The 12,990-nt window shown below is 38.2% G+C and overlaps 2 protein-coding genes across 2 annotated transcripts; both read left to right on the top strand.

Annotated features, from left to right (window-relative positions):
- Positions 1-2,702: 2,702 nt before the first annotated feature.
- Positions 2,703-7,653, top strand: LOC143892404 (light-harvesting complex-like protein OHP2, chloroplastic). The gene is made up of 2 exons (XM_077397000.1): positions 2,703-3,194; positions 7,343-7,653. Exons 1-2 carry the CDS (start codon positions 2,818-2,820, stop codon positions 7,455-7,457), a joined length of 492 nt encoding a protein of 163 aa, XP_077253115.1. The 5' UTR covers positions 2,703-2,817; the 3' UTR covers positions 7,458-7,653.
- Positions 7,654-11,494: 3,841 nt separating this feature from the next.
- On the top strand, positions 11,495-12,947 carry LOC143892086 (zinc finger BED domain-containing protein RICESLEEPER 2-like). Its single transcript, XM_077396554.1, has 2 exons — positions 11,495-12,821; positions 12,922-12,947. Exons 1-2 carry the CDS (start codon positions 11,495-11,497, stop codon positions 12,945-12,947), a joined length of 1,353 nt encoding a protein of 450 aa, XP_077252669.1.
- The last annotated feature ends 43 nt before the right edge of the window (positions 12,948-12,990 follow it).

The following is a 12,990-nucleotide window of genomic DNA, read 5'->3' as shown; positions in this document are numbered from 1 at the left end:
AATAGCGCTCTCCTAGGAGACAATGGGCCCATTTTTGTATCGAGTCTACCGGTGTTCATCTCCCAAGATACAACAATCCTTCATGGTCTCTTCCGTGAAGGGAAGATACAACAATCCTTCATGGTCTCTTCCGTGAAGGGAATCGATCTCACAGACTCTTAACCGCCCGCATCGCAAAAAAATAAGGATAAATATGAAAACTAAGAACCCATGAAAATGCAGTCGTTTTTAGAGAGAAATTGAGAACGATGAAAATGTTTTCTTTTCCAAAAAAAGAGAGCTAACTATAGAGAGAGAGAGACAGCGAGAGAGAGAGAGAGAGAGAGAGAGAGAGAGAGAGAGAGAGAGAGCTGCTGGATTATTTGGAATGAAAGGGTGAGATTTGGAAATGTCTCTCACCTCCCAAGATTCCTTCTACAATGTATTTAATATCTTATAATAAATCTTTATGTTGTAACTTACTTTAAAAATAGGTATAAAGTAAAACCTTTTAAATCCCTCAAACGTAGGAAAGGCCAAATTAAAATATTATTAAGTTTTTTAAATCACATAAAATCTAACAATATCCCACGTAGTTTAAAATTTTAAATAAACAGGCAAGCGACTTTACTGCGCAATGGGTGCAAGTGTCTTCCATACTTGAACTTACACTTAGTGTTGCGGTTAAAATTGAAGATCTACTGAGGTGGCTAAGTAAAAGAGAAGATATGTCTGCGCACAAAAACAAACAGTTAGACAACCTACTTGGGGTTGGTTATTCGGGAAGGCCCTCCGATGCTTAAGTTAGTGACAAGCAACAACTAATAAAACTTTTTACTTGACTAGTAAATAGTTGGAGGCTTATGAGCATTAGGGATGAGATTACCTTAATACCCTTGAATAGGCATCACTTTGTAGTTGGGCAAGGATTTACTCTGAAACCTTCCAAATAGGGTAGGTTTCTTGATTATGCCTGGACACGTGGCAGCCTGTGGTTAGGCCATCATTTTTACCTCCCATCACTTAGTGTTAGCAATTTTTCATCTTAAGAATCCGTAGTGAACCAAGTCTTGAACTAGGTCATTGAGTTTATATTTGTTCTCACCCGCACAGAATACGGGCAATTAATTGAGTTCTAGTCGGTTTGGTGTTTTACGGTTCACCATTTTTATACCCGTGAGTGGGCCCACCACCATTACTCAAATTCATGCATAGGGTAGGGTCCACCACTCTTAACCATGATTTGATAGGGTGGGTCCCACAAACTCAACTCAAACCCATGCACAGGGTGGGACCCAACCAATTTACCTCGTGTTTTGATGGAATGGGTCCCACGATCACCGCCCACCTCATGCATAGGGCGAGGCCCACCATCTACACCTCTATCTTTTGATGGGCTGGGGCCCATTATTTTAGACCATTGCATTAGCAGGGCTAAGAGTGATAGTAATTTACAGCAAATCATATAAAACATACTAGGGCATTTTTATAATAAATCGGACAGTGGTGAATTATTGAACATGAGATTTTACACGGTGTAAGCCCTTATAGTCCCTTATTTTTCAAAAAGTACTATACGGACCACGCTATAGGATGATCCAAACCGTCCATGTGATTGTCCTCAATGTAAATAGGTTGTGCCCAAAAAATCATTTCTATATGATGATCCCAACACTCCGATCTATAGAGGAACTCCGATCTATAGAGGAACTGCATATTATGGAAACTCTATAGACCAGAGGGCTAGGATCATCCTATGGAAATGATTCTTGAGGCCCAACCTATTTACGTTGTGTTCCATCACATGAACGGTTTGGATCATCCTATGATGTGGGCCATACTGTACTTTTTGAAAAATATAGTACTCACCCATTTTAATTTTTGTGGGTTTTGCAAAAGAAGTCTTCTACTATGGTTTGTTTGCAAAAAGAGTCTTCTAGTATGACAATTTGCAAATAGAATAACCGCGTTTGATTGAGTTTGCAAGTCAGGTCATGCCATCAATTTCTGAGCAAAATACTGGTGGTAGATTTGTTCTGACTCATGAAAAAAGACCAAAATGTCCTTATACGCAGAAAGAGAAATTTTACCTTATAAGGAAAGACCCCAATGATAATTAATGGTTTTGAATGAGGGTGTGGGAATATCATTTCTATATATACTAGAATTCTTATCCATGGGTGTAAAAAAATGGGTCGACTCCATCAAAACACGAAGTGTAAAATTGTGGCCCCACCCTATACATGGGCTCTTGTGGAGGTCGTGGGACCTACCCATCAAAACATGAGTCAAAATGGTAGGCCTCACACGATGGATGGGTCTATATTAAGCTGGCGGGACCATCTTATCAAAACATATCAACGAGCATCACGGGTATTCTGGTCTCTCTACTGAGCAATGTTTCCATCCCTTCACGTTTAAGGACATTTTGGTCTTTTATAAGTAAATTTTTTTTTTATTACCATGGGCCATTTTTGTCACAGATTGATGTCATGACCTGATCTGCAAAATTCACTCAAACAGGATGGCTCTATTTGCAAATTGTGAAACTAAATCAAGCAAAGTGGAGGAATTCTTTTGCAAAAACCGCTTAAACTTTTGTTAAGTAAAGACTAAAGACTATATCCGTACGAGTCAGCCCTTGGAAGCCCCCGACTTTTGAGATTCTGCTTTTGAAAACCTGGCTGTTTCTTATCCACAGCTTTCAGCGTTGGTGGGGTTTTCTTTTTAATTCTCTCTTCTCTAGTCGTGTCAAGACCAAATCGAGCCTCTTCTCTTTACCAAGCATCATAAGTCTTCTGAAAAAAGAGAGAGAAAAAGGATAAGGAAGAATAAGAGATGTCTGTAGCATCTTCAATACCCACCATCAGAATCTCTTCTGGTTCATCCTCATCATCTTCATTAAAGTTCTCTGCAAAACCTTGTATCATAAGGAGCTCCAATGCCGATGGACCTTTGAGAAGACCTGTTGCTCCTCCTCTAAGAGAACCATCTCCTCTTGTTAAGCCCACCGCTCCAACTCCCTCCCCCTCTCCCTCATCTGTTCCATTAAAGCCTGTTGTTTCTCAAGTTTCGAGCATGAATGTTATTACTTTAGAATTTCAAAGAAAGATGGCGAAAGAGCTTCAGGAATATTTTCGGCAGAAGAAGCTTGAAGAAGCAGACCAAGGTCCCTTCTTTGGCTTTATTGGAAAGAACGAAATTGCTAATGGAAGGTAACCATTTGGGTTTATTGTGTTTGTGTCTTTCTTTCTTCTTTTTTTAAATTTTTTGTTTCCTGTTATTTTAATTTCTGGGTCATCAGTTATTCTCACAATTTGAATGATAGATAGGGTTTTTTAGGTTCTTGAGAATTTGACAATCCAACGGTGCTTGTGCGTGTGTGTGTGTCTGAGTTCTTATGAGTTTATACTAAATCCCGACTCATTTGTACCTTGAACCCACCATGGTTTTTTATTGTCTTGAACTCATCAAAATAGTCTCTTGTACATGAACCTTGAGTTCACCAAGATCCCACTCATATCTCATATGTACCTTGAACTCACCAAGGTTTTTTATTATCTTCACTCACCAAGATAATTTCCTCTGCATGAACTTGAACTGACCGATGATTAGGATGCACCGGGAAAAAAAATCTCGAAGTTAAAGCCGACTTCCCATAAGTGAAGGGGAGCCTATATATGGAATTTATAACCCCCTCCCCCTCGTTATCTAAACTCACTAAGATAATTTCCTCTGCATGAACATGAACTGACGAATGTTAGGATGCCCCATGTAAAAAATCTCTTAAAGATAGGTAAAAACCAACTTCCCATAAGTGAAGGGGAGCCTACATATGGAATTTCTAAGACGTTTCCTTCGTAATTTCTCTTAAAAATATTTGCCTTGTTAAATATACTTTCTTTAGGGAATCCTTCTAAAAAAGGACTTGCTTAACTTAGAAAAATAACATTGGCATTATTTAGAAACATCAAACTCGACACTTGTTTTGATAGTTTTTGTACTCACCTAAACTAGTCTTGGAATCCCATAAATTCCATGCACTAATAGGACCTAATTTCTAAGGAGCGTATCAGCTAATCTACCCCCCTCCCTCTCCAACACTCACACACATGCATGAACATAATTGTTAATAAAGTTTTAGGACCCCTAGTGATACATGCCCTACATTGAACGGCATCATGACAACAAATCATATAAGTCCACGATGATCAAACTTAAATTATGAATTGTCACAACAATATGACTGATGCATCAAATTCCAACATTCTCCTCATGGTTAGATTCATATCATAACCAAATTCCCCCTTAATTTGATGGCATACTTGAGAAATCATCATGAACTCTTTTGGTTGCAGTCTTGTTTTTTTTTTTTTAATGGATGGAAAAGAAGCAGGTTGTAGAATGCAGTCTTGTTTCTTATGTTGTCATTTACTACTTTTAGTCCTCTGGTTTTTTTTTTTTTTTTTTTCATTTACCATGCATTCACGCGGGTTGCATTTGGTGGGGGGGTTAGGTGGTACCATCCATTTCAAAAGGAGGCCATGTTAGGTAAGTCCATATGCATCTAGGGGATTCCATGTGTAATTGAGGGTAGTATTAAAAATATCAATAGTGGGGATAAGTTCGATATTTCTAAATAATTACAAGGGTGTTTCCCTAAGATGCAGAGTGCTTTTAGAAGAATTGATAGGGATCATTTCAAGATTTAGAAGCATATGCACACGAAAGGGCAATATGGTCATTGGGACGTGGAAAATTATCGTCGGATCATACTTGCAAAGGTGAATTTAGTTGGTCATACTAAGACATGGGAGAACATTGAAATCTATTTTGGGAGGTGGGAGAACATCAAGAGGGGTTTATAAAATCCCTTGGGGTTTTTCACTTTTGGGAGGTGGGTTTCAACTTGACTTGGAGATTTCTTCCTTGGGATTTGAACCTTGGTGAGTTCAAGGTTCATTTGTAAGAGATTATCTTACTGAGTTTAAGATGATAAAAATCCTTGGTGGGTTCTAGGATCACGAGTGGCTATTAGCAACTATCTTGGTGAATTTAAGGTTTGTGGTATAGAGTTTTTACTGGCAATTCGAGATGTGGCGTCTAGCTTTTCTCTACCAGTGTATTTGTGTATTTTCTCTGTTGTATAAAGGTGAGAATTATTTTAAATTTGTGTTTTCATGCATGCATGTGAATTGGCGATATAATTGGTGACTATTGACTCTATTTATATTTTATGTAATTTTACGTTGTAGAGAAATTTTCCTACAAGTGGCAGTTTTTCTCTATTATGAGAGAAGGTCTCGAATCTCAAATTGCTAGCAAAAACTTTGCACCACCAACTTACCAATATAATCCTCACACATGTACCTTGAACTTACCAATACCTTTTACTGTCTCGAGGTCACCAATAATCTCCTATCATGTGCCTTAAGTTACTTTACTATCTCGAGCTCCCCAATTATCTCCTATCATGCACCTTAAGTTACCAAGGTTCAAACCGCCAAGGAAGAAATCTCCAAGTCAATGTGTGAAAGAGAACCATATATATGGTGTCTTATAAACCTCCTCTCACTTTTTAATGTCTCTAAAATCAGTCTCCTTTTCAAATACAAACACATTTTAGAGATTCCTAAAAAGGAAACACTTCATATTAGAAACATACCCTTATCACTTTAGAAATATCAAGTTGCTCTTAGTTTTTATATTCTGAATACCACCATGAAGTAGACATGGAATCCCATTAAATCCCATGGATGGCTTTGGACCCTACTTCATATGACCTAATTTGCTAATGGATGATGTCACTTAACACCACATGAGATGCAACCACACACACTCATACTCACACATGCATGTGCATGAACAATACTGCTAATAAAATAGCAAGGATCCCTCACAATGTATACTATAACGAAACACACCATCATCCACGAAATCATTCTGGTTCATAATGCTTAAACTTAATTTATGCATTGACAACATTGGCATGACGGAGAATAAACTATAACAAAGTGATCATATGGCTTATTGGGGTCTTGAGAATTCAACATTCTAACATCGATCAGGGGGGTTTTGGGTCAGTAGTGAGCGGATGGTTTTCAGGGCTCCTGATGTTTCAACAATTCAGCATGATCACATGGGGGTTCAACAATTCAATAGCGATCATGAGGGATCTTTGGTTCTTAAGACTGTATTTGGTAATGCTTCAATTTTTTTTTTGCCCTTTGCGCTCCATTGGGAAAAAGGTAATGCAGAATAACGTTGGCAAGGCAGCATCCTCCACCCGCTTCTCCAATTCCTGATTCTCGAGTGGCGAAAAAGGCAGAAATTGTGAATTGAAGCAAAGTTGCTTATGCAATTCTGATCCTCCCGATTCGCCCTCTCCAAGAACTGCTGAAAGAAAATGGTTTCCATACGTGCCCTAAGATTTCAACAGTTCTGTGGTATTTATATGAGTTTCGGGATTTGTTAGACTTTGACGATTAAGGTTTTACCACATGGGTTTCTGGGCCTTCATAAGTATTCAACAATTCAGTGGCGACCAATTTGGTATTCAAGATCTTAAGATTTCAACTATTTAATTTTGACCAGTTGTCTTTTCTTTTTATTTTCCCTTCTGTTTCTGGGCTGTTGTTTTCTTAGAATTCAATAATAACGTTTTGTTTTTGTTTAAATTTTCGTTCTTGTTGAAGTTCCAATTATTTTATCGGATGATTTTTTTTTTCCGTTTTTCATTTACTTCTTTGTGGCTCATGTGGGCACTGACAAGACACTTCATGTGTTACTTGTGCATATTTAATTGTAGAAACACAGAGACTGTGAGCATGAACCACTTCACAAATTGAGAAATATGAAAGAGTTGACTGGTTTTGATTTTTCTTCCTTATTCATTCAACATTATTCAGGGATTTTTTTTTATGGATTTGATAGAAATTTGTAGATGAGAAGAAAAGAAGGCGTTAAGAGACCCTCCTCGTCCTACCCTAAATTCTCTAAGATCCCATTTTTGAGTCATGGGAGTTGCTTGCCTCCTGGGCGCTGTTCTGTTAGGCACACAGCCCTCTAAACTCCCTCGATTGTATAGTACAACTGTTGTCGTTACTAATAAGGGCTAAACACAGTAAGAGGAGCATGATTCTTCTCGAAGCACTTCAAAAAAGTGCTATAGGTGCGCACCTCTATTAGTAGTAAAACCCTATTATTATCAGTTCATTATGTGTGCCTTATTTTGAAGCAGCAAGCAAATTCACTCAATACTAGTAAGGGTCCTCTTTCCCCAATTCGATTTCAACACTGAGCCTTCCAAACAATTTTCCCATCCACCTGAATTTTGTTGTTGGATGTGTTTTTGGTTGTGCAGATGGGCGATGTTCGGTTTTGCTGTTGGACTGTTGACAGAATATGCTACGGGTTCGAATTTTGTTGAACAGCTAAAGATCCTTCTCTCAAATTTTGGAATTGTGGACCTAGATTGATGTTCCTCCCCGTCACCATCATCACCGCCACCTTCTTTTCGTTTCTGTAATTGTTAAAATATTTAAATTTTATACGTCTTTAATTTCTTTGAGTGATGCACAGTATCTTTGCTATTTTCTTTATCGTCACATAATGTATCTTCATTATTCATTTGCATTATAAGAATGTGAAAGTAAGATTCTCCTGTTTCTTCCAGTTTGGCTAGCTCTGGATGTTCTTTGAATTTATTTTTTTGGAGAATGATTCTATGAATTCTGAATATCAATTCCAGTTACTTTCTTAAACATAAAACTGATCAATCATAGATAGGTGGGAATAATTGGTATCTCCACTTGTCGAAGATTGGTTGGTCTAGGTGCTATTGTTGCCATCTCCCAAATGCAGAGTTGGTTACTGTGACCAGCCTGTGTGTCATTTAAGCCAACCCTTCTGTTTAAGCGCACCCGTGGTTCATAGAAAGTGCCCAAAGAAGCAATCTAAAGAGTGTGAACTTTATTTAATAGGCCACACAATGGAAGTATAGCCCTTGGATCCATTGGCGGCATGAAACTCTGAATTTATTTATTTTTCTCTGATGATTCTCCATGTGTAGAAAATGGCAAAAAATCTATTTCAAGAAAGGCATCTTGTGGTGGCCAAGTTATTTAGTGGCTGAGAATTTTTTTAGGGAGCTGATATTTCCGCTCCCCTTTTAGACTAATCCGCTCCAAGTTTCTTTTTCACCCTAGCAAATGACAAGAACACCCTCGTGGCATGTTCTGTTATCTTCACATGCCAAATTTGCCCCTAAGATGGTCAAGGTCAAAAGCCACAAAAACGTATTGACGGCAGTGAGTATCAAACGGTTATGCTATGTTTGGTTGTGTTTTTTTGAGAAAAATAAGGGATTGTAATTCTCGTGAGAAATTATTTTTTTTCCGTAATTGTCATGACTTTCTACATTTTGTTGGTATTTTTTTTCGTAATTGTCGTAGCTTTTTACATTTTGTTGGTAATTTTTCATTTAAAACACATGCCGAGAAGTGGCATAGGAGAAGTTTGCTAGCAAATTCCTATAAAAAAAAAGAAGGAAATGTTATCAACACTACTGTTTTCTTACGAGGGCACTCTCACTTTATTAAAAGTATGGTATGGCCCACACCATAGGATGATCCAAACCGTCCATTAGATGGGCCATAGCCTAAGATAACAGGGGCAAATTTGGCATCAGCGTGTTTTTGTGGCTTTTGACGTTGACCATCTGCTTAAAGCAATCAGGGGCAAATGTGGCATGTGAAGATAACAGAACATGCCACAAGGGTGTTCTTGTCATTTGCTAGGGTGAAAAAGTAACTTGGAGCGGATTAGTCTAAAAGGAGAGCGGAAATATGATAAATATGAATGCCCTTTTGGTGGATCTGAATCGAAATTTCGTGTTGTCCAATTAAAACACAGTTAAAAACACAACCAATGTTGGTTCCCAAAACATAAAAATATGTCGGCCTTATTCATGGGAGTTTCCTTAAAAGCAAACTCTGCAATTCAAATGTTTATCTGGTTCAAAAGTGGGACTACTTCTGATCATTCATCTTATGACTTAATTAAGTTGGAATTATAATTTTCATCTAACTGTGTTGCCTTCTCATTCAGATATCCTCAGCTATTTCAATGCTAGACAAAACTTTATGTAAACTCGGTCATTTTCTTAACCCAACCCGCCTTTAAATCTAGGGGTGGCAAGAACCGAACCAGAACCGAAGAACCGACCCAGAACCGAAAAAAAAAACTCGAACCGAACTGCGTAGAAAAAATTTGGGTTTGGGTCGGTTCCACTTATGAAGAACCGAACATTTTCGGTTCGGGTACATTTAATTTGTATTTGGTTCGGTTCTGGAACCGAAGAACCGAACTCTTCTTAATGTGTATGGGCCCAACATAACTTAGTAACTTACGTTGAAAATTATAAAAAAAAACCCATAAGGCCATAACCCACTGCCCACCGCCCACGCACAGACGCACTCTATTTTGAAAATATCTAGGGTTTTCTCACTTTTCTCACCTTTCTTAGTTTTCACTTTTCTAGTTTTGCCTCTTCTGCTTCTCAAGTTCTCCTCTCAAAAAGAGAAAAACCCAAAAAGCTTTCCCCCTTCTCCGAATCTCCGATCGTCTCCTTGCATCGCTCCGGCCCTTCTCCGAATCTCCGATCATCTCCACTCTCCACCGTTTTCCCATCGCCTCATAAACCCTAACCCTTTTCGGCTTTTCCCGACCTCAGCAACAAGATCAAACCCTAACTTTGTTACCCATCCTCTCCACAGTGCAATAAAGTGATAAACCCTAAATTTTATTAGCCTTTCTCTCCACTGCGTGCGAGAAACCCTAGGTTCCAAACCTCCATCAACAATACCGAAATAAAGAAGAAGAATAAGAATAGGTATGGCTTTTTTTTTTCTTTATTTAATTTGCTTTTTGTTTCCTTGCATAGTTGCATCAACCTTTTTTGACTCCACGGCTCCACGCCTCCACTCACTAATCTCTGTTTTTTTTTGTTCTTTGAATGCCTGAAATCTAAATGGTAAAGGGAACGCACGGCTGAATGGCTGATATTAAAAAAAAACATGGCTGATAAATCAGAAAATATTTGCTATTTACAATAGTTTTTTTATTTTCCCATGTTTTCCAGCCCCACATCTCATGTTCTCCTCCCTCACCGGCCCTTCAAATCTCTCCATCTGCTCGGCTGCTCCAATCTTACATTAGGAATCCAAATTGTTCCATGAATTTTTTTAATGCTCGCCAAACGCCCAAACGTGCCCTGAAAGAATAATAAATGATTAAATGAGAATGATTTCTATTTTCTAGATTAACAAATAATTAATCCTATAATTATCAAATATTTAATTTATTAATTAAGGGTCTCTTTTGAGTTTTGACTTTTGGTACCACTAGTATCTGTTCTTATTTAATTTCAATTAGGGTTATTGTTCTATTTTGGGTCTTCCTCTGTTTCGAATGTTGAATGATTTTTTATTTATTTTGAATGATGGTTTTCTTTTTGCTTCTTCTTGGGTCTTGTTTTAATAATTTAATAGAATTCTTCCTTCTAGTTTCTATCTTTTCCCTTTCTCTGTCTTTTGACTCTTTTCAAATCTCTCCATCTGCTCGGCCAGCTAAAGAATGTCGAGGAGTTCTTCTTCTGATACACTCCCGTCGCTGGTGGTCGACGACATCAACAACAATGATGCCGATATTGACATCAACGATGAAGAAACTGAAAATGCAAGTGTCGCTGCTACTACTTCGACAAAGAGAAGCAAAAAATCGCAGCAGCCAAGATCCGCTATTTGGACTCATTTTTACCGAAAATTGAAGCCCAACGTAGATGATGTTGCTAGTGGTGGTGAATCTTCACTTTATGGTTTGGATATGTGCAAGTGTAATTATTGCGAGAAGGAGTATAAGTGCAACAGTAGCGTTAACGGGACTTCATCTTTGTGGAAGCACTTGAAGGTTTGTAAAAAGAAGCCGCAAGCTTTAGCTTCTAGTGGTCAATCACAATTGACCTTTTCCATGGATAAATCTGGTGAATCTTCACTAACGACATGGAAGTTTGATCACACAGCTATTAAGAGGGAAATGGCTTTGATGATTATGGAAGGTTCGTATCCATTTAATTCAAGGTTATTTTTTAATTTAATTATGTTGATTGAATATTGACAATTGGTTGTTTGCTTTATTATGGATAGGTGAACTTCCATTCAAGTTTGTCGAACAACCGCGCTTCCGGAGCTTATTGAAATTACTACAATCGCGCTTCATCCCAATATCAAGGCAAACATGCAGGAGGGAGGTGGTAAATTTATACGAGGGTGAGAAATGCAAGTTGAAAAGCTACTTGAGGAGTAGTAGCCAATGCATTTGCATTACCACGGATATATGGACTAGTAATCGAGGTACGAGTTTCATGTCTATCACGGCGCATTTTGTTGATGATCAATGAAAGTTGAATAAAAAAATTCTCAACTTTTGTCCTATAATCGATCACAAGGGTGAAGCTATGGGGAGAGCCATAGAAAAGTGTTTGAAAGAATGGGGGATCCGGAAAATTTTGACTTGTACTGTGGATAATGCTAGTGCTGACGATAACCTTGTGAGGTGGTTGAAAAGTTCATTTTCTAGCATATTAGGAGGAAAGTTCATGCAAATGAGATGTGTTGCGCATATTGTAAATCTTATTGTTTGTGATGGTTTGAAAGAGTATAATGTCTCAATTGCTAGAATTCGTGAGGCGATTAAATTTGTGAGAGGTTCATCTAGTAGGACACACAAATTTCGGGAATGTGTCCAGATGGAAGGAATACAAATTAAGAATCTATTGTGTCTGGATGTGTGTACTAGATGGAACTCCACTTATTTTACGTTGGATGCTGCAGAAAAGTTTGAACGTGCATTTGCTAGATTTGAGTGTACAGAGCCTCAGATTAAGATTGATTTAGAGGCGAATAATGGAGTAGGCACGCCTACTTCATCTGATTGGGTTGCAGTGAGAAGATTAATGGTTTTTCTACAACATTTTTATGAGCTCACAAACAAGGTTTCGGGCACTAGTTTTGTCACTTCATCCAATTTCTTTCAGGAGTTGACTGTGTTGTATGATGTGTTGTTTGATTGGAAGAATGGAAATAACCGTGATATTTCTTCGATGGCAAGCAAAATGATAGAAAAATGTGACAAGTATTGGGGTGGGTATTCGAGTAAGATGAACAAGCTACTTTTTGTAGCTGTTGTAATTGATCCACGGTACAAGTTGAAATTTGTTGAGCTTGCGATCAAAGAAATGTACCAAGGAGCAGCTGGAGAGGTAGTTGCGGAGGTAGTGAAGGGTTTGACATATAGATTGTTTGATGAATACAAAAATACTATCTCACCAGCTACCAGTGTGGGTCAAAGTTCTAGTTTGCTTGAAAGAGTGGTTTCGGATGAACTTTCAGCGAAAGATAGATCAAGAGCCAAGTTTAGAAGATTACAATCTCAGGTTGGAGGTGGTGCAAATTTAACCGACCTAGATAAATATTTATCAGAAGGAATTGAAGAGGCGGATGAGAACTTCGATATACTGAGATGGTGGAGTTTTCACAGTGCTCAATTTCCTGTTTTATCGGTGATGGCTCGAGATCTCCTATCTATACCAGTTTCCACAGTGGCTTCTGAATCTGCTTTTAGCACTGGTGGACGAGTGCTAAACCCCTTTAGGAGTTCTCTAACTCCTAAGATAGCTGAGGCACTCATCTGTGGATCGGATTGGGTTCGACCTTCCTCTAGTTCGAGTTCGACCATGAACAAGGAAGAGGAAGAGTTAGAAGAACAAGAAGTGTTCGAAAAAGGTGAGATAATATGGACCTTGCTTTACTGCTTTGTTAATATATCTATCAATTGCTTGTTGTTGTCACTAGTGCTAACTAACAATTGCTTTATTAATTTCAGAAATTGCAAAGAATAACAAATTGTGATCATTCTATGTTGCTGTAATGGTGCCTAGTGCCTGCCTGGAAG

The sequence above is a fragment of the Tasmannia lanceolata genome, unplaced genomic scaffold, assembly GCF_043159265.1.
Source record: "Tasmannia lanceolata isolate RefF3 unplaced genomic scaffold, GAP_Taslan_0.1 ptg000015l, whole genome shotgun sequence".
NCBI lineage: Eukaryota > Viridiplantae > Streptophyta > Magnoliopsida > Canellales > Winteraceae > Tasmannia > Tasmannia lanceolata.
Note: the sequence above shows the minus strand (reverse complement) of the source record. Positions and strands in the feature narration are given on the sequence as shown.